Source organism: Aphelocoma coerulescens, chromosome 27 (assembly GCF_041296385.1).
Source record: "Aphelocoma coerulescens isolate FSJ_1873_10779 chromosome 27, UR_Acoe_1.0, whole genome shotgun sequence".
Lineage (NCBI taxonomy): Eukaryota > Metazoa > Chordata > Aves > Passeriformes > Corvidae > Aphelocoma > Aphelocoma coerulescens.
Window position 1 is genome coordinate 5,157,462 of NC_091040.1, and position 18,282 is coordinate 5,175,743.

Sequence of the window (18,282 nt, forward strand, 5' to 3'; positions counted from 1 at the left end):
GGCCGGGCGGGTCAGCGCGGGGCTGCAGGGCCGGGCAGGCGGGGCCGTCAGGCGCGGCTGGGGCAGCCCGGGGCCTTCGCGCGGCCCCGGCGCTCCGGCAGCGGGAGCGCGGCCGTGGCGGGGTCGGGACTGTCGCGATAGAGAGAGCGGCCCTGGGGGCGGAGCTGCTCGTCACCCAGCGGGGCTGTCGCGACAGAGCTAGGAGCTCCGGGGCCGGCGGTGTGTCAGGGCCTGACGGGGCTTCGCGATAGGGCAGAGGTTCCCAGTTGCCGTCCACGTGCGCGGCCTTTAGGCTGTCACAGCGGGAGTCTGCAAGGCAGGACTGTCACGATAAGATCGGGGTTGTTGGGCCGGTCCTGGCAGCGCTGTTGTGACAGAAGTGGGGTCCTCGAAGCCATCCCCGGCAGGGCTGTCCCGACAGGAGGGGTCCCGCGCCCCGGGGATGGATCCGGCCGCAGCGCTCGCGGCGCTGGAGCGGGAGCTGCGGGCGGCGCTGGCGGAGGACGAGCGGCGGCAGCGGGAGGGCGAGGCCAAGCTGCGGGCGGTGCGCCAGGGCGTCCCCGACTACGGCCAGTTCAGGTCCGGGGCTCGGGGACCGGCCCGAGGGGGCCGGCGGGGCCGCCCGGGCTCGGGAGGAGCCGGGAACTCGTTTGGGGCTCCGGAACCCCTCGGGGTCTGAGCTCGGAGCTGCCCCGGCAGGGGCTGGAGCTGATGGCCCGAGCACTGATCATGGGGGACTCGAGGGGCAGCAGCTCCGGGATCCCTGGAACGGCCTCGGGATGCCCGGGACAGCCCCGGCTCCGAGGACAGAGCCCGCAGGCGCGGACGCTCGGCCGTGGTTGAGATTTGTCCCAAAACTCCTCAGGTGGCCCCGTGGGGGCTGAGATCTGTCCCTGCTCTGTGGCCGGTCCCTGTGGTGGCCCGGCTGTGGCCAGCAGTGGAATGGTACTGTCCCCTCCCCAGAACACTGTCCCTTCTCCAGGACACTGTCACCTCTCCCCATTCCCACCCCCAGCCCCCGTCTCTCCCCACACCCCCCAGGCCATGCTGGGAGTGCAGAAGCGGAGGGTGCCGTGTCCCTGTGCCCTTCCCAGCCCGTTCCTGCTCCCAGTCCTGTCACTGCTCTGTCCAGGGGTTTGTGAGCAGGTTGGGATGGCAGGGCTGCTCCACGGGGGCAGTGCCAGGCACTCCCAGTGCCCTCCAAACTCCTGGATTCCCTATGGATCCATCTGGGGACTCCCAGTGTTCACCAAAGCCCAGGGTCCATCTACAGATCTGTCTGGGACGCCAAATGCCCACTCAAGCCCTGGATCCCCTATAGATCCATCTGGAGACTTCCTGTCCATTGACATCCAGGATCCATAGGCAGATCCAGGACTTTGACCACACTTCGGAGACATTCTGGGACCAGATCAAATTCCATTCATGGATTCACATCTGTCTCACTCAGCCATGCCACCCGATCCCTGAGAGGCAGGAAAACACTTCCAAGTGGCTTCTCCCCCAGACATCTTGCCAGTGCCTGTAATGGGATCCCTGAGGGATTTTAGGCTGGTTTATCCTTGTGTTGGTAAGGGCCTGCTCCAGCAGCCTGTCCAGCCCCTCGGGATGATCCATACAGCCCAAAGCCAGAAATTGCCTCAGAGAAGCAGCTTGAAGCCCCAAAATGTTTTCTCTTGCCACGTGTCCCTCCTGTCCCTGTTCCCTGTAGGGAGATTGTGCTGGCCTCACACCTGAAGCCTCTGGAGAAGAAGGACAGGCTGGGACAGAGGAGGAATGTGCTGTGGAATCCCTGTGCAGCCCCGGCCGAGGCAGCGCCCGCCTGTGCTGTGGAGATCCCACAGGTGAGGAGGGAGAGGCTGCCAGGGCCTCGTCCACAACTGGAAATGACTCGGGAATCATCTGGGTGTTAATTGGAATGCAAGAGTTACTCAGGACTCACTCTGGGGGTGAACCAGCCCTCCTGGGCCCCTGGAATATCAGCGTTTGGATCAGCACAGGGTCAGGCTGGGCCCCTTCAGGAAGAGTCTGCTCCATCCCTGTGGGAATAGAGGCCTGGCTGCACACCCTGGACCCAGAGCTCCCAGTGCCTCCCATGGTGGCCAGGAACAGCCTGGGGGAGCCATCCCTCCTGGCTGGGAGCAGCTCCCAGCAGCTGCAGCCCAGGACCCAGGGCCAGGGCTGTGCACCAGGATCCTCCGTGGAACAGCCTCTGGCTGCAGAGATTCCCTGAGCACAGCTGGTGCTTTGCCCAGGGTTTAGTGATCATGGAAAAGGGCTGGGCTGGGTTAATCCTGCTGCCTGACGAGCTCACTGAGTCCCTCAGTGGTGGGAAACAAGGACAGGACATTTTCTGTCCGGGTCATTTGTGATTGGAGTCACCTCAGTCCTGCCCCGCTGTGGGCTCTGTCCACACTGGAGTGTCCTGGTCACCGGATGTTTCCCGTGGATGTTTCCCATGATAATGCAGTTTCATGGATTGCCTTATAAACAATCCCATGGACTGTTTATGATGTTGGAATTCATTGGCCTGTGTTTATTATAGGATCTTTTGCAAGTCTCCTGGGTAGCATTGTGTTTCCTTGGACTGAGCAATGCTCTCCCCAGGCAAATCCTGCTCCCAGTCCCATCAGCACCAGGCTCAGATCTCCAGAGCTTTTCCTGCTGTGCTCAGCCCCAGCTGATGTCCCTTTGCCTTGTTCCCTGGCTGTAGAAAAGCTGCACATTTGCCTCCTCCTTCAGCTTGTGCATCAGTGACCCAGCAGGGATGGGCTCAGCAGTTAATTAGAGCTGGTATAAAATGGGATTTCCTTTATCTGGGAATGCCACTTGGAGCTCAGCTCTCAGCCTCTGCTCTGCCACAGCCCCACCAGCCAGGTGGTACCAGACAGGTACAGGGCATCTGCACATTTTCTGGGGTTTGCATCTCCCACCTTTCCTCTGCCACTGCCCGGGTTTGTCTCTCAGTGCTCAGAGTGTTCCCTGCCCTGCCCCGATCTCCACGAGATCCCTTCCCAGGCAGTGCTGGTGGATCCAGGCTGGGCAGAGGGTCTGACTCTGGTTGGGGTTGGGGCACTCCACGGCCATCTGTGTTGACAGTGGGTGTCACATCTCATCCACGCTTCCCTTTTCCCCCTGGAGTTCCCTGGTTTCTCAGGGCTCAAGGCACCTGGTATTTCCTTGTCTTCCTGTTTTCCCCCTCAGCAGCTCCTTGTGCTGCCCAAGCCCCTGGTAAAAACATCTTGGCTGTCCATGGGCTGATCAGGGGGAGGGGATCAAAGTCTTCAAGAGGGAAAAACCAAAAGGAACTGAGTGACTCCTTTCTCCTTCAGGAGCTGGATCAGCTGCCCGCAACCGCCGCGGAATTTCACAGAGATTGGCGCAGATGCTTGAAAAGTGGGACAGAGAAATACCAGTTTTTGCTGGAGCTTGGAGGGGAGGCCTTGGGCAGGATCTTCCAGGCTGATGTGGGCTTTGGCCTCCTGGGGGAATTCCTCACAGTGCTGGCAGAGAACATCCGTCCTGGAGACAGAGCTGCCATCCTTCAGATCCTACAGAGCCTGGTGGGCACCAAGCGCTTCGGGCTGAACGTGGCTCTCCTGAGCCAGCCGGAGAAGGAGAGCAGCTGGGATTTGTTCAGGAAGCTGCAGAGCAGGGATTGTCAGGCTGCTGGCCAGCCAGGCAGCCCGGCCAGCTATGAGGCAGGGGTAAAAGCCCATCCCGTGGAGACCCACTTGGAAAAGGAAACCGAGGAGGAGAGGACAGTGGTGGAGCTGATGAAGTGTTACCAGGTCAGCTGCGGGAGCAGGAGCACCAGGATTGAGCAGAAACAGGGTAAAAGAGGCTCAGAAGAAACTCAGAGCTTGCCTTTGGCATCACCCAGAGCACAAGTTCTGCACAAATAAAATTTAGCTCCCAAGCTGTGGTGCTGTGATCTCTGAGCAGGGTGTCCTCACGGATGGGTACGGGAGAGTCTCTAGGATAAGGAGAAAACCGAGGGAAAGAAAACATTGGGTGGCAGTTTTGAAGGAGAAACCAAACCCAGATAGTCCCTTCCCTCTTCCACCCCTATCCATGGTCACTGAGGGGATTTAGGAGATGTAATCGATGACAGTGACAACTGTCAGGTCCATTTTTTTCCCAAACCCCGTGCAGCAAACAGCAGAGTCACCCCAGCAGACTGGAACCACCTACTCCCACCTGCCCTGGAGAAACCACCAGGCACCTGATGGCAGCATCCAGGTTCAGCTCCAAGGCCTGGCATGGGAATACTGGGCTTTGGGGCACCACTTGAGGGGACATGTGTGTCCCTGCACTCTGCTGTGCTGCCATTCCTCCTGCCTTTGCACACTGAGGGCAGCTGAGGGCTGGAGAATTCAACAAAAGAAGATCCTGGAGTTACTCAAAGTCGGGATGGAGGATTTTGATGCCAGAACAGCCCTGGCACAACAGTCACAGCTCTGGTGGGAACAGGCACGTTGCTTGAGTGGTCCAAAGCTCAGTGTGAGGATGTCAGGGCTGGGAGCAGCCTGCTGCATCCCCATCTCTTGGGAAAGGCAAAATCCCTGGGGCTTGGTGGGAAAACTTGGGAGAAATGCATTAGAGCAGAGATTGAATGGTGACAGGATGGGGCCGTGAGGGCCACCGGGACCCTTTCCAGGTCAGCCGGGTCATGGTGTGACCTGAGCTGCCAAGAGCTGAGCTGAGGGGCCAGGCAGGGTCTGTGATGAGCTTCATCATCATCATCTTCATCCTCATCATCATCTTCATCCTCACCCATGTGGGCATCCAGGCAGGGAGCAAACACAGGTATCATCATCATCACCTTCATCATCATCATCCTTGCCCATGTGGGCACTCAGTCAGGGTCTGTGGAGAGCAAACATGAGCTTCGGCATCCAGGCAGGGTCCACAGGGAGCAAACATGAGCATCATCATCATCATCATCCTTGCCCACGCTGGCCGCTGCTGGCAGGTGCTCAGGAACCCATCCAGGCTGGAGCATCCTCCCCACGGGGCACTCAGACACCCCGGACCATCCTCCCACTAGAAATTCCTGATGTTCTGGCCACCAGCAGCCAAACACTGCCAAGTCCCCGCTCTGCCTCCCCTCGGGGCAGGAGTGGGACAGCAAGGACTGATGTGGGAAACTCGCTGTGCTGGCACAGCTCAGAAGGGACAGGCAGGGTTTGACACAGCCAGGGTTTGCTCCAGGTGGGATTTCACAGCACCAGGATTAGTTCCTGGCTCTGCTGCTGCTTGGCAGTGGGGGTTAAAGCTCAATAAAGTCCTTTTCAAAAGAAAACTTGGAACTGGTGCAAGATGTTCTGGCCAAACTCTGTAGAGTTCTTCATCCGCACCAGTGATTTATTAGCTGTTTTTCTAAGAGGCTGCTAAAAACATCCACCAAACTATTTTGATCCAATTAATACTTGCTTTTCTCACCCTTTCTTGCCTTGTTTTCCTTGTTGAGAACTGTGTGTCCCAAACCCTTCAGTGTTCCTTTTGAGCTCCTCAGCTGGAGCAAACCTTTAAATTTTTAAGTATTTTTTTTTTACTTTTGAAGGAAAAAATATTTTTCAAATTAATCTGGTGATTTTCTTCAGAAATGGCTGCTTTCAGGGTGTTTTTAACTCGCCCGACTCAGCACAGATTTGGGAGTCGATGTCTGTCCCTGACAAGGTTGTCTCAAACATCCCCCAAAGGTGGTGACATCTCTGCAGGGTTTTGGTGGCACTTCATCCTCAGCACGGGGCAGGATCTGCCCTCCAGGCTCATCTCCTTTTTCTGAGACTGTGGCTTGAGGATTTCAACAAAAATCCCTCTGTCCAGGAGGGCGCTGAGGGTCCCAGCGATGCTCTGGCACTTGAACCGTGTCAGTGATGTGCAGGACCCCAAATCCACCCTCAGCCCCAACAGCTGCAGCCAATCCCAGGAGCTGCAGCCTGGGATTGTGCGGGGAAGGAGCTGGGTTTGAGGGTGAAGAACCCCGAGCAGATCCCTGGTTCCCATCCCGGGAAGGGGCTCTCTCCCACCCCACTGCCGGCTGTGGGGGGTTATCCCTGCACCTCTCCTCACCGTTCAGTCCCTCGTGGGTGTTGGCCCCTGGAGTGTATCCATGCCCCGGGGCTCAGCCCTGAGCACATCCCCCTGTCCCCCTGCAACATTAGGATTGGTTTGGGCTCCCAGAGGTCCCCACTGCCCAAAATCCCCAAATCCCACGGCGCTGGCTGTGGAGAGGTGGATGCAGGCACGACCATGGAAACTCAGTGTGTTCATTAGCTTTATTCTCATCCCGAGCTGTGGCGGCGTTAGTGCATTAATTCAGTAGCAAGGGAGGCTGCTCCTGGGGTCCCAGCCCAGCACCATCCCCCTGCATTCCCGCCCTGGGCACCACCCAGGGCTCCCATAACACCTCCTGCCCTGGGAATGGCAGCTGTGGGACTGGGTGCTGTTTCTGGAGTCGGAGCAAAGCTGCTCAGCGCCTGACCCAGGGGGTGAGGGGACAGAGGGGACGAGGGGATGGCACCCAAGGGCAGCTGTGTGCTCATCCCAAAGGCTGGCAGGGCACGGGAAGTGCTGCTGGGTCATTGTTCCTATGTCAGGTGGCATCAGGCGGGTCCTGCTCGTGGTCAGTGGCTGAGGCGAAGGTGGGGACGGGGCTGCGGGCGAGCACCGGGCTGGGCAACGGCCCTGGGGGCGTGTGCTGGTCTGGGGGAGGACGAGTGGGGGACAGGGCCACATGCAGCCCAGGGACAAGGGATTTCTTCCAATCCCATCCTGACTGCCCATGGAGAGGGTGGGCTCAGGCTCTGTACAGGGCAGGGACTGTGGCTGGGGCAGCCCCAGTCCCCAGAGCCCCTGGCTCCCAGTGTGACCCCCAAGTGACGAGACTCCCCTGTCACTCCTGGGTTGAAGGTGGCACCTCGTGCTGTGAAACCCTCACAGGGGCCCCAACATCTTCCTCCTCCACCTCTGCACCCCTCTCCTGTCCATTTTCACCTGCATGGGACTTCCCAGCCACAGGGCCGTGGGTCACCCTCACCACGAGCCACTCAGGTCTGTTTTTTCCCCACCAGTGTTGGGGATACCTTGGTGACAATCACCCAGTGGGATCAGGACAGCCCCATGGCTCTGTGCCAGGAGAAGCCCTTGAGGCCACTGTGTAGCCCCACAACCCACCCCAAACACCCCAGCACCCTCAGGAACCCCTCCTGATCCTCATTTTGTCACCCCTTGACACCATCCCAAGAGCATCCTGCTTCTCCACAATCCCTCCTCTTCCTCCACCCCTGCCTCTCCATGCTCCTCTTCCTCCTCCCCCTGCCTCCCAGCTGAGCTCACACAGTGCTTGGTGACAGGGAAATGTCCCTCTCCAGCCGGTACCTCGCACCCTGCATCCCCCCCACCCAAGGATGCTCAGGGACTGGGTGCACAGGGGAGATCCGGGGAGGTCTCCCAGACCAGAGGGTGGATGCAGGGAGATGCTCTTGGCACCATCGTGTTGTCTGACGGTGCACGGAGATCGAAACAGGACAGACTCCCTCCCTGGAGACCCAGGATGCGGCAGGAGCGGCTCACCCCGTGCCGTGGGAATGCGGCAGCGTCCCGGCGGGGAGCTCGGCTCCGCCCGGACCCGCTGGACTCCCCCGGGTGCTGCCCGCTCCGACGGGTGCTCTGCTGGCTGCCAGCCCCTCCCGGGGTGCCACCGGGCTCTGGGCACGGTCAGGTGGGAGAGGCGAGGGGTGCACGGCAGGGAGGTGCCCCCGCCGAAGCGGCCCCGGTCCCTCCCTGCCCCGTGCCCGGCCCGGGGCTCCCGCGCGGCAGCGGGCGGGACCTGCGGGGCTGCGGCTGCCGCGGCTCCCCCGCCCTACGGCACCTCCTTGTGCTCCTGCTTGGACTCCTTCAGCACCTGGGGGTGGAGGCAGAGGGACTGTCAGCCCGGGATCGGGCTCTGCCACCGGCTGAGCCTGCCTGGGCTCTGAACGAGCTTGGGGACAAGGACAGGGATAAGGACGGGACGAGTTTCGCTGTGAGCTGTCAACCTCAGCTCCACCATGACCCAGAGCCGGATCATGCCGTGCTCTCAGGGATCACTGCCTGGGCTGCTCGTGGGGCTCGGGGATGGTGGCCCCATGTGCAAGTCCCTTGGGGACACCCTGTGGGGAGGTGGGGATGGAGCGTGGGTGACACAAATGAGGATTTCCCACCTCTCCATCTCTGGTCTCCACAGTTTTGACCACGATGCTCCTCTTCACGTGGGCTTCTGACACGGATTTGGTGTCCAGGCTGGTCTCTGGGGGACATGGGCAGGACAAGGCAGTGACGCCCTGCCCAGGGTATGGCCCTTCCAGCCACACTCAAGAGGAGAAGCCCAAAGGACATGGATTGGGCTGGAAACCCCTGACCCATGAGAGACAGAAACCCTGGGATACAACCGGCCTCAGGGACAGGATTGGCCTCAGGGACATGGTTGGCCTTGGGGATGTGGCAGGCTGTGGGATCTGATGAGTCCTGGGGACACAGCTGAGCTGTGGGGACAGTTGGGGACATTTCTGGCTTTGGAGATGTTGTTGACCATGGGGACAGGTGGCTTTGGGATGTGATTGAGCTTGGGGACAGGGTTGTCCTTGGGGACACAGTTGTCACTGAGGAACACAGTTGGCCTTGGGGATTTGGTTGTCATTGAGGACATGATGATGAGATCAGTCTTGGGGACAATATTGGCCTTGGGGACATGTTCAGCCTTGGGGACATGGCCATGGCACCCTCCTCCCCCCACCCTGGGAGAATCCAGGAGCCCTGGTTCCCTGAGATTCAGAGAAAAACCTCCTGATCCCTCTGAATGGGGCAGGGGTGGCCAAGGTGGCATCTCCTGCCACAGAGCCCCCAGAAGCCACCCCTGTTTGTGCCACCATCCTGCTCCCCGTTCCCACGCGTGGGCACAGCCTCACCTCGGATCTGCAGGTTGGAGAAGCTCTGCACAGGGATGGTGATCCTGTGGGGCACCGGGAGCATTGGGAAGAGCACGAGGTCCTGCTGCCCCCCAGCTCCACCTGCCTGAGGCTGTGGCAGCAGGGCTGGAGGATGGTCCCCAACCCAGCCGGACACCCCAGAGGGACCACGAGGACTTGGGCTTGGTTTGGGGCATGGCTGGGTTGGGGTGAGGGGCAGGATGGAGCCGTCACCTGCTCTCCTCGCCCTCCAGCAGCTTGCGGTACGTGGCAATCTCGATGTCGAGGGCCAGCTTGACGTTGAGCAGGTCCTGGTAGTCCTGCAGGTGCTGGGCCATCTCCTCCTTGAGGCTGCGGATGTCCTCCTCCAGCCGCACCACCGTGTCCTGGTAGCCGGCCGTCTCCAGGGCGTAGCGCTCCTCCAGCTCCCGCAGCTGCCTCTCCAGGGACTCGTTCTGGGGGCCACAGGGAGCCGTGACACCCTCCATGGCCACCTCCTCCCGGGAGCTGGGGGCTCTCCCCAGTGCCCATCCATCTCCCACCCTTGGGGACCCCTGGCATTGGGTGGTGGTCCCGCCAGGGAACCCCCTGAGGGTGGCAGCTCCCTGAGGCCGTGTCCGCTCTCTTGCACCCCACAGCTGTCACCTACCGAGCCCCGCAGAGCCTCCAGGTCACAGGTGAGGGCCTGGAGCTGGCGCCGGTACTCGTTGGCCTCCTGCTTTGCCAGCCTCAAGGCTTCAGCGTGCCGGGCGGCCGCATCCGTCAGATCCGCGAACTGGGACAGGGGATGTGTGCCATGGGGTGGGACCACAGGGCAGGGATCTGTTCCCGTGGCACACAGTGTGGGAACACAGCCCTGCTCTGCTCTACAGCAAGGACATGGCCCCAGGAACACGTGGCAAGGAGAAACATGCCTGGCACAAGTGGGGACAGCAGAGCTCCCAAACCCCGCACACCACCGAGGAGAACCACCCAACCCCTGGGTGATCAACCCCGGCCCCGAGATGGTGACACGCTGGGAGGGGGCAGCCAGGCCACCCATCCGTGGGGCAAGCAGCTCCCACTGTACCTTGGACTTGTACCACTCCTCGGTCTCCTGGACGTTGCTGGCGGCCATGGCCTCGTACTGGCTGCGGATGTCGCGCAGGGCGGCCGTCAGGTCCGGCTTGCTCGTGTCCACCTCAACGTGCACCCGCTGCCGGGCCAGCTGCTCCTGCAGCTCCCGCAGTTCCTGTGAGGACAGGGAGGTCAGGGCAGCCCCCTGAACCCCGGGACCCCCAGCCCCAGAGCAGGGTTACCTCCTCGTGGACCTTGCGGAGGAAGGCGATCTCGTCCTGCAGGGTCCCCACGCGCCGCTCCAGGTCCAGGCGAGCCAAAGCAGCATTGTCCACGTCCTGTCCGTGGGGGGACAGGAGGGACTGTCCCAGCTGGCCACCGAGTCTGCTCTGTCCTGAGCTGCCCAGTCATGTCCATTCCCTCCCGCTCCCACCCAGCCCTGCCTCTCTCTGCCCGTCATAGCATATCCCAGTCCCTCACTGCCTGCTCCTGCCATTCCTGCCCATCCCTGCTCCATATCTCTCCATCCATGCCCTCCCCATTCATCCCTGCTCCATTCTTGTCCCATACCTGCCCATTGTAACACATGCAGGTCCCTCAGTTCCTGCTCCTGCCCATCTCTGCTACATCCCTGTCCATCCCTTCCTGTCCCTGCTACATCCCTGGCCATCCCTACCCCATCCCTGCCCATTCCCCAGGGAGGCCAAGCTGGGAGCTGAGCCCCTGGGGTGCAGGTTGGGGGATGCAGGATCTGGCCCCTGCCCTCACCTGCCTGTAGGCAGCCAGGTTGCTCTCGGCCTCCAGCCTCAGGGTCACCTCATCCTGCAGCCTGTGCCAGAGCAGAGGCACAGTTACACATCTGGCATCACGGCTGGGCACAGCCCACGGGCAGACGCCCCTGGGCTGACACAGCCCCACAGCACCAGCACCCCCCCAAACCCAGGTCAGCTTGTGTGCCCACCCTGCACACCCCTCACCATCCCACGCTGTTCCCAGGGGTCACCCATACTCCCATCACAATCCTGGTGCACACCTGTCCCTGGTCCCCAGGGCTACCCTGTTCCTGTCTCAGTAGCCACTGTGACCCCTGGGTACACCCTGGTCTCCATCCTGGTCCCAAGGGTCACCCTGGTCCTTGTCACCACCATGGCTCCCATCACCAGAAAGATCCTGATCACCATCCTGGTGTCCATCCTGGTCTCTGCTGCCACTTTAGTTCTAGTGGCTACCTTGGTCCTGGTAGTCACCCTGACCCCATCCCAAGTGGGCCACCCTGGTCCCCAGGGCTACCCCAAGCCGGACAGTGCCTTACTTCTGCTGGAGGCTGCCGAGGTCCTCGACCAGGTTGTCTCTCTCCATCTCCAGCCGGGCCTTGGCGGTGGCCAACTGCTCCACGCGGCGCCGCAGGTCCCGCAGCTCCTCCTGGTAGATGTCGGCCGTGCGCGAGGGCTCCTGGTCCCGCGCCTGGTTCAGCTCCACCACCAGCACCTTGTTCTGCTGCTCCAGCAGCCGCACCTTCTCGATGTAGCTGGCGAAGCGGTCGTTGAGCTCCATCATCTCCACCTTCTCGTTGGTGCGCGTCTCCCTGAACTCCGAGTTGAGCGCCGCGGCCAGCGAGAAGTCCATCTTGCCCGAGCCCAGGCGGGGACCCACGCGGGGACTCAGCTGGGTGCTGCGGGGTGCCCGGAGCCGGCCCGGGGGGCTGGCGGCGAGCACCCGGTACACGGGGATGGAGGGGCCGAAGCGGCGGCCGTAGGAGGACAGGCGCCGGCTCTCCATGCCGCAGGGATGGGCGCGGTGTGCCCGGCCGGGGGTTTTTATGGAGCCCGGGAGCCCCCGTCCCGCCGGCTGCCCGGAGCTGGCCCCCAGCCAGGAGCCAGCGGGCCGGCACGGCGCCAGGCTGTGGCGCCCGGCGGGGTGGCTGTGCCCTGGCGCCCAGCCCGGGCACCGCGGCACAGCCCCTGCCCACCGCTGGCCCCCGCACCGGGCACTGCGGGGTTTGGGGAACGCGCCAGGCCGGGGACAGAGCGGTGGCCACGGGCACCCCGTGGGTGGGGGCTGCGTGCGAGGCTGGGTGCGATGCCGTGGGGCACTGGGGATGCTGGGTGAGAGATCTGCACACAGAATATTTGTGAGACCTGCACGTAGAGATCTGCACACCTGTAGAGAGATCTGCACAGAGAGATCCGCACACGTGTAGGTCATAGAGACAGACGCACAGAGGGCTCTACAGGAGGGATGCCCACACCCCCGCTCGAGCACGCACACACCTGCAGGGATGCACACACGTCTCTGGCCATGCCCACACGCACCCAGCCCTCCCTGCCCTGTGCACACACACCCCACATGCAGTGCACACACACAGGTGCCTCCCTTGCACACGGGTGTACACACAGAGCGTGCACAGACACACAGAGAGCGTGCACAGACACACAGACAGCATGTACGGACACACATAGTGTGCACAGACACACACATAGTGTGTACAGACACACAGACAGTGTGCACAGACACACAGGCAGAGCGTGCACAGACACACAGAGCGTGCACAGACACACAGCATGTACGGATGCACACAGAGTGCACAGACACACAGACAGAGCGTGCACAGACACACACTGCACAGACACACACACAGTGCACAGACACACAGACAGCGTGCACAGACACACACAGAGTGCACAGACACACACAAAGTGTGTACGGACACACAGAGCATGCACAGACACACAGACAGCGTGTATCCCCCCAGCATGAGCTCTGGCATGAACAGCTCAGAACCAGCCCCCAGAGCCCGTCACCCCAGCCTGGCCATGAAGGCAGGCTACTAATTAAGGCTGGCTGTTAATTAAGTGGCTGGAACCTCCTAAGCCCTTCCCTTCCCAAGGGGTCTGTGGAAGCACTGGCTGGTGGCCCTGGAGCCCCGGTCCCCATCCCAAATCCGCGTAGGTGTTTGTCCTACACAGCTGAGTGTGCATGGCCGGGTCACTGGCCACACATGCACTGAGTTTGGGGGGGCCTTTTGCCCCTGGTGGCACATGGCAGGGGGCGGTGGTGGCCAGGACTGGGTGCCAGGGGCTTTCCACAGCAGCTGAAAGGGGCTTTGTGCAGAGCCAGAGCCGTGGCACAGCCGTGAGAGACCTTTGTGCCAGGGCACGGCACTGCCGGGAAGCACCGGGGGTTTGATCCAGAGGCGGGCACGGGGCCACCGCCAGCCCTGTCCCTCCCAGTCACAGCATAAAGGCCACAAACTGGGGCATGGATGGGTCTTGGGCACGGCCCGGGGAGGGGATGGGGGTGTTCTGGGGACATGGGGACATCGAGCGACACGTGGTGGCACCAGGGTGGGCGCCCCGAGAGGCAGCTGGGGTGAAGCTGGGAGGCAGGGGGGTCCCTGGGGCTCTGCTGCAGGGACAGGGACGGGAGCAGGGATGGGCACTGGCCTCGCCGCTGGCAGTAGATGGCAGCCGATGGCCGGGAAAGGCTCCTGCCTGCCGTAGGACGGGGACACCCCGCGGGACCACGGCCACCATCACTGAGCCACCAACAGTGGCCAGTGGGGAGGGCTGTGGCAACGGCTGTGTCCCTGTGGGTGCAATCTGGGGAGACCCAGAGCCATGGGGACCATACTGGTGGGACTGGTGGGACTGGGGCAGCTGCCACGTCCTTCTTTAATCCCCAGAAGCTCCCTGCCCCCAGCCAGCCCCGTGTCCCCCCGGCTGTCCTGTGCTGGTGTCACCAGCGACAGGGGTTGTGCCCACAGAAATTCCAGGTTTGGGGCACCTACACATCCCCTCGGGACTCCTGTGTCCCCAGCCAGAGCGGTGGCATCCCTGGAGACACGAGCTGTGTGACAGCTCTGGTGACAGGGAACCTCCCTCCCTCACAGCGGGGTGCAGGGGGGACAGAGCGGGGGCTGGGGAGCTTTGGGGTCCTGGGGGGGCACCCGCTGCTCCCCGGGGATTGATTCTGTCCCGGCTCCCACGCAGCGGGATCAAAGCGGGGGAAGCTGCCACTGCCGGCAGCGGCGGGAGGCAGAGCTGGGCTCTCCCCCTCCTCCTCCTCCTCTTCCCCGGCCCCCCCTTAATGAGACGAACTGGGAGCGGGCTGGGAGTTTTAATTGGAAGCTCCCAGGCTCAAGGAGACAAAGGTGAGATCAGCTGCTGCCGGGCAGGGAAGGAGCCAGGAAGAGCCGGTGACCCCGGCCCCGTGGGACAGCAGCACACCCGGAGCTGTCCCGGTCCCGGCCCTGCTCCTGCCACTCGTGGTCACCACCGAGGGTGGCTGTGAGGAGCTGGTGCAGGGAACCAGAGGTGGCAGTGCCAGAGGTGCCCTGGCTCGGCAGCAAAGGGGGCCACAGGGGGGGTGGGAACACTGGTGCCTGGGTCGGGTGCTTGGAGGTCTCTGTCCCAGGGTGGGGGTGTCACAAGGGGGGCAGTGATGGGGTTGGAGCAGGGAGGAAAGACTGAACAAAACCTCTCCCCTATCACTGTACAGTGCCAGGTCCCAGGGGGGCAGGTGGCTCCCCCACCCCTCGCCTGCACTCTGGGACGCTGAGCAGGGTGCCCAGAAGACGGTGCAGAGGCACCCACAGGACCCAGGGATGATGGAGATGTGGGGAAGCCACAATGGAGCCCAACCCCAGAGCAAGAGCCTTTTCCAGGCCAGCTCCGCTGGGAGCTGCTCCTGAACCCTGGCTCCCCACATGGGAGCTCCTGTGGGAGCCCAAAGGCGAGCTGTAAGAGGGTTTTGGGGGCCGAAAGGGGGTGCAGAATAATTGGGGAAGCTGTGGTTTAAGGGGGTGTCAGGTTGTGAGAGGGCAGAAAAGGGAGAGTGTTGTAGGGGAGGCTGTGGGAGCCTGAAGGAGGTTCAGGCTCACGGGGGGTTCTAAGGGGGCACTGGCCGGGGTTGGCACAGGGAGGGGGGGAAGCAGAGCCCAGGGGGGTCTCTGAGGCCTCTCCCAGCCTGGGGATCTCTCTCTGCCACTGCACCCTCCAGCTGAACCCACCCCCACCTCAAGGACTGCATGAGGACCCAGGCCATTGGATCTGGAGCCGTGTCCTCCGGCAGCTCCGTGACCCCATCCCAAGCAGCTGCAGGAATGGGGAAACACAACAGCAACCCCAAAACACACAGCCTGAAACTGTTCTGTGCCTCCAGCAGTGCTGAGAAGAGCTGGGAGTCCTGGGGACAGGGCGGTGTGGAGGTCCCAGGTGCCTCCTGGCTCCTGGCTGGCACAGACGTGGCCTCGAGCTGCCACGGGCCCGCAGAGCTGCCGGGTGCCTCGGCCCCAGTGCCCGGGGCTGCTCGGCTTCGGGGTGTCCGGCTGCTGGGTCCAGCTGCTGATCCGGCCCCTGCCCGTTCTCCCCCAGCCCACGTCACCAGAGCAGCTCCTGGACATGCTGGCCAAGGGCAACAAAAACCGGGCCCAGCGTCACACCAAGGCCAGCGCCACCTCGTCCCGCTCCCACGCCATCTTCCAGGTGAGGGCTGCTGCTTCTGGGATCGCTGCCATTGCTGCTGGAAACGGGGCTGGGAAGCTGCCAGGACCAGCATCCCAGGGCTGTCCCCCTGAGCACTGAGCTGGGAATTTCGCTCCCCAGGGGCTCTGTCCATGTGCTCTCTGGTTTCTCGGTGCAAAGCTGCCAGTGGATTTCAATTCCAGCCAGGCCCTTGCCTGAATTCGCAGGGCTGTCACGGCTGCCTGGGCAGACGGAGGCTCTGGCTGTCACTTCAGCCCAAGCCTGGTGCCTCGGCCCTGGCTGCTTGCAGGGGAGGAGCTCAGGTGTCTGGATGCTTTTCCAGCCAGCTCCCAGCTGGGCTCGTTGGTGGGTCCTGGATTCCTGCCTGCACGAATCCCTGAGCTTTGCTGGAAATCTGCCCTTCCCACTGCCAGCTCTGCCTCCCAACAAGCGAACCACAGGCTGGGGAGGATACAGGAGCAGTCCTCAGCTTCCAGCACCTCTGTGGCAGCTCCAGTCCATGCAGGGGTTGCTCCTGGTGGGGCTGAGGTGATTACAGGACAGTGGGGGAAGCACGTTTGATTCTACTGGGAGATTTTTAGGGATTCAGAGGGGAAGATATGGAGCAGTGCTGCCAGGTGAGTCTTGGTGCCTGTGTCCCTCTTGGCCTGCACCAGCCCTGGGCTTGGCATCCACAGCCAAGCTGGTGCCTCCCTGGGGACACTGTCAGGCTCTGTCTGGGGGCTGAGTTCAGTGGCAAAGTCCACAGGGAGAGTCAGGCCTGGAGCTGCCTCTGTGTGTGAGCCCATCCTGGCTCATGCTGTGGCTTTGGGTGGGTTTGTTGCCCTTCAAGGACCCAACCAGCTGTACCCTGCTCCATCTCTGAGTGTGGGAGATGCAGATTGTTTTCCATAGCTCTGTCCATTCCTGCCTCCCTTCCTGACTTTGCTTCTCACCATCATCTCCAGGTGTTTGGCTCACCATCATCGACATGGTTCAAGTGCCGGAGCATCGATGGGACCCACAGTGCCCTCCTGGACAGCAGGATTTCTCCTGGGAATGCTGAAATCCTCAAGTCACACCCTCAAACAAAGGAGATGAGCCTGGAGGGCACATCCTGCTCCCTGCTGGGACCCTGCAGGGATGCCATCACCTTTGGGAGACGTGCAAGATAACTCTGTCAGGCACAAACATCGACTCCTAATTCTATGCTGAGTTGGGTGAGTTAAAAAACACCTCAAAAGCAGAGACATTTCTGAAGAAAATTGCCAGATTAATTTGAAAAAATGTTCTCTTCCCTTCAAAAAGCCGAAACCAAACGTTGAAAAATATGTTGAAACCAAAATATATGAAAACTTCACACTGGAAATTCCCAATGTGAGGGTGATCCAAGGTGTCCGAGTGTCCTGGGGGAGAGCTGCTATAACCTGGCTGGTTTCCTGAACACCTGACAGCAGCAGCGACTCACGTGGATGAGGAAGAAGATGCCGGTGATGATGGCAAAGCTGATGCCCACAGCCCTCATGACGAAGATTGACTCGGGGTCAGTGGGGCTCCGCTGGCGCCGGGGCTGGAAGGTGACGCTGAGCTGAAAGCCGGCCACCAGCTCGCCCTCCCGCCAGCAGAAGTAGGTGGCTCTGTCCCTCCTGCTCACTCGCTGGAGGTGCAGGTGGTTCCCGTGGTCGATGAAGACCCTCATGTGCTTCCTGACCCCCACGAGGTAGTGGGAGCGGTAGAGCCGGACGGAGCCCTTGTCCCAGGCCACGGCGTGCTCAGGCCGCGCTCCCGGGCATGTGATGACCAGGTCACTCTGGGAGGGCTGCCTGTGGTACTGGATGGGGACACGGGGCAGCTGGGGCTTCTTGCCCAGCTTGTACACGATGTTGGAGATGGACTGCACACCCTCCTCAGGGACTTCCTTCTCTGGGCAAGGGGCCAGGCAGCTCCGGATGGCCACCTCAGGGCTCCGGAGGTGGATGAGGCGCCGGAAGCGTGCGGGCACAGCCCTGGAGCCGCAGGAGGTGACGTTGGGCAGCGCTGTGCGGTACCGGGGGTTCAGCTGGGCACTCTGCACGTAGCAGAGCCCGATCCGCCGCTGCTCACCCCGCACCCCGCAGCGGTCACAGCTGGTCCAGTCCCAGAAGGTGGTGAAGAGAGTGAATTCCTTCTCTGTGTAGTCCTTTTGCACGTGCTGGTCATTGTCCAGAAAAGCCACTGTGATCTGCCTGGTGGGCTGCACGTCCACGTCGTAGCCATAGAAGAAGAGCCCTTCCTTGGTACCGCACAGGTAATGCCCCGAGTCCCTCACCTGGGCTCGGAACACGAGCAGACTGAACATGCGGATGCTGAAGCGCTTCAGGAGGTCGCTGCCCGCGCGGACGTGGCTCGAGTCCACAACCACGGTGCCGTTGAAGTCCGTCAGCACCGTGGTTTCATGGCTGTGCAAGTTCTTCTGGAAATACCAGACAACAGAGGAGGCCTCCTCGGGCTTGCACCTGCAGGGCAGCTCAAAGGTCATGTCCGCCAAGTATGCGGCATTCTCGAACATCAGGAAGGCGGGACACGCCATCTTCTTGAACATATCCCCTTTCTTCTCAATGGCAAAGGCCTGGAGAACAGCCACCAGGGAGAGGAGAATGGCAGCTCCCAGCAACCTTGTCCCCATTGCTCCGGGTGGTCTCTGGTCCAGCAGAACTCACTCAGCCCAACCAGGGATCTGCTGGGAGCATCCTGCCCTGAAACAGCCCAGCCTCTGTCACCCATTCTGGAACCCGCCTGTCCCCAGCAGCTCTGGAGCATTGTCACCCATG

General features: G+C 61.7%; 3 protein-coding genes across 3 annotated transcripts; 1 reads left to right on the forward strand and 2 right to left on the reverse strand.

Annotated features, from left to right (window-relative positions):
• The first annotated feature begins 80 nt into the window (after positions 1 to 80).
• CCDC103 (coiled-coil domain containing 103) lies at positions 81 to 3,912 on the forward strand. The gene is made up of 3 exons (XM_068996353.1): positions 81 to 579; positions 1,712 to 1,844; positions 3,333 to 3,912. The coding sequence occupies exons 1-3, from the start codon at positions 443 to 445 to the stop codon at positions 3,903 to 3,905; spliced, it is 843 nt and encodes a 280-aa protein (XP_068852454.1). The 5' UTR covers positions 81 to 442; the 3' UTR covers positions 3,906 to 3,912.
• Positions 3,913 to 6,601: 2,689 nt separating this feature from the next.
• Positions 6,602 to 11,789, reverse strand: GFAP (glial fibrillary acidic protein). Its single transcript, XM_068996193.1, has 11 exons — positions 11,323 to 11,789; positions 10,779 to 10,839; positions 10,253 to 10,348; positions 10,024 to 10,185; positions 9,604 to 9,729; positions 9,189 to 9,409; positions 8,955 to 8,998; positions 8,211 to 8,296; positions 7,875 to 7,912; positions 7,582 to 7,715; positions 6,602 to 6,711 (listed from the first exon to the last, which is right to left on the reverse strand). The coding sequence occupies exons 1-11, from the start codon at positions 11,787 to 11,789 to the stop codon at positions 6,602 to 6,604; spliced, it is 1,545 nt and encodes a 514-aa protein (XP_068852294.1).
• Positions 11,790 to 16,892: 5,103 nt separating this feature from the next.
• FAM187A (family with sequence similarity 187 member A) lies at positions 16,893 to 18,137 on the reverse strand. Its single transcript, XM_068996199.1, has one exon. The coding sequence runs from the start codon at positions 18,135 to 18,137 to the stop codon at positions 16,893 to 16,895; it is 1,245 nt and encodes a 414-aa protein (XP_068852300.1).
• Positions 18,138 to 18,282: the final 145 nt, after the last annotated feature.

Bases quoted from the DNA above. Each gene is read 5' to 3' on its own strand.
- CCDC103 (XM_068996353.1), top strand. From the start codon at position 443: ATGGATCCGGCCGCAGCGCTCGCGGCGCTGGAGCGGGAGCTGCGGGCG. The intron at 580-1,711 runs GTCCGGGGCTCG...TGTTCCCTGTAG, and splicing joins CCCGACTACGGCCAGTTCAG to GGAGATTGTGCTGGCCTCAC. The intron at 1,845-3,332 runs GTGAGGAGGGAG...TTTCTCCTTCAG, and splicing joins GTGCTGTGGAGATCCCACAG to GAGCTGGATCAGCTGCCCGC.
- GFAP (XM_068996193.1), bottom strand. From the start codon at position 11,789: ATGGAGAGCCGGCGCCTGTCCTCCTACGGCCGCCGCTTCGGCCCCTCC. The intron at 10,840-11,322 runs GTAAGGCACTGT...GCTCTGGCACAG, and splicing joins CTCGGCAGCCTCCAGCAGAA to GCTGCAGGATGAGGTGACCC. The intron at 6,712-7,581 runs GTGAGCCGCTCC...GTCCTCCCCCAG, and splicing joins CCGCATTCCCACGGCACGGG to ACCAGCACACGCCCCCAGGG.
- FAM187A (XM_068996199.1), bottom strand. From the start codon at position 18,137: ATGGGGACAAGGTTGCTGGGAGCTGCCATTCTCCTCTCCCTGGTGGCT.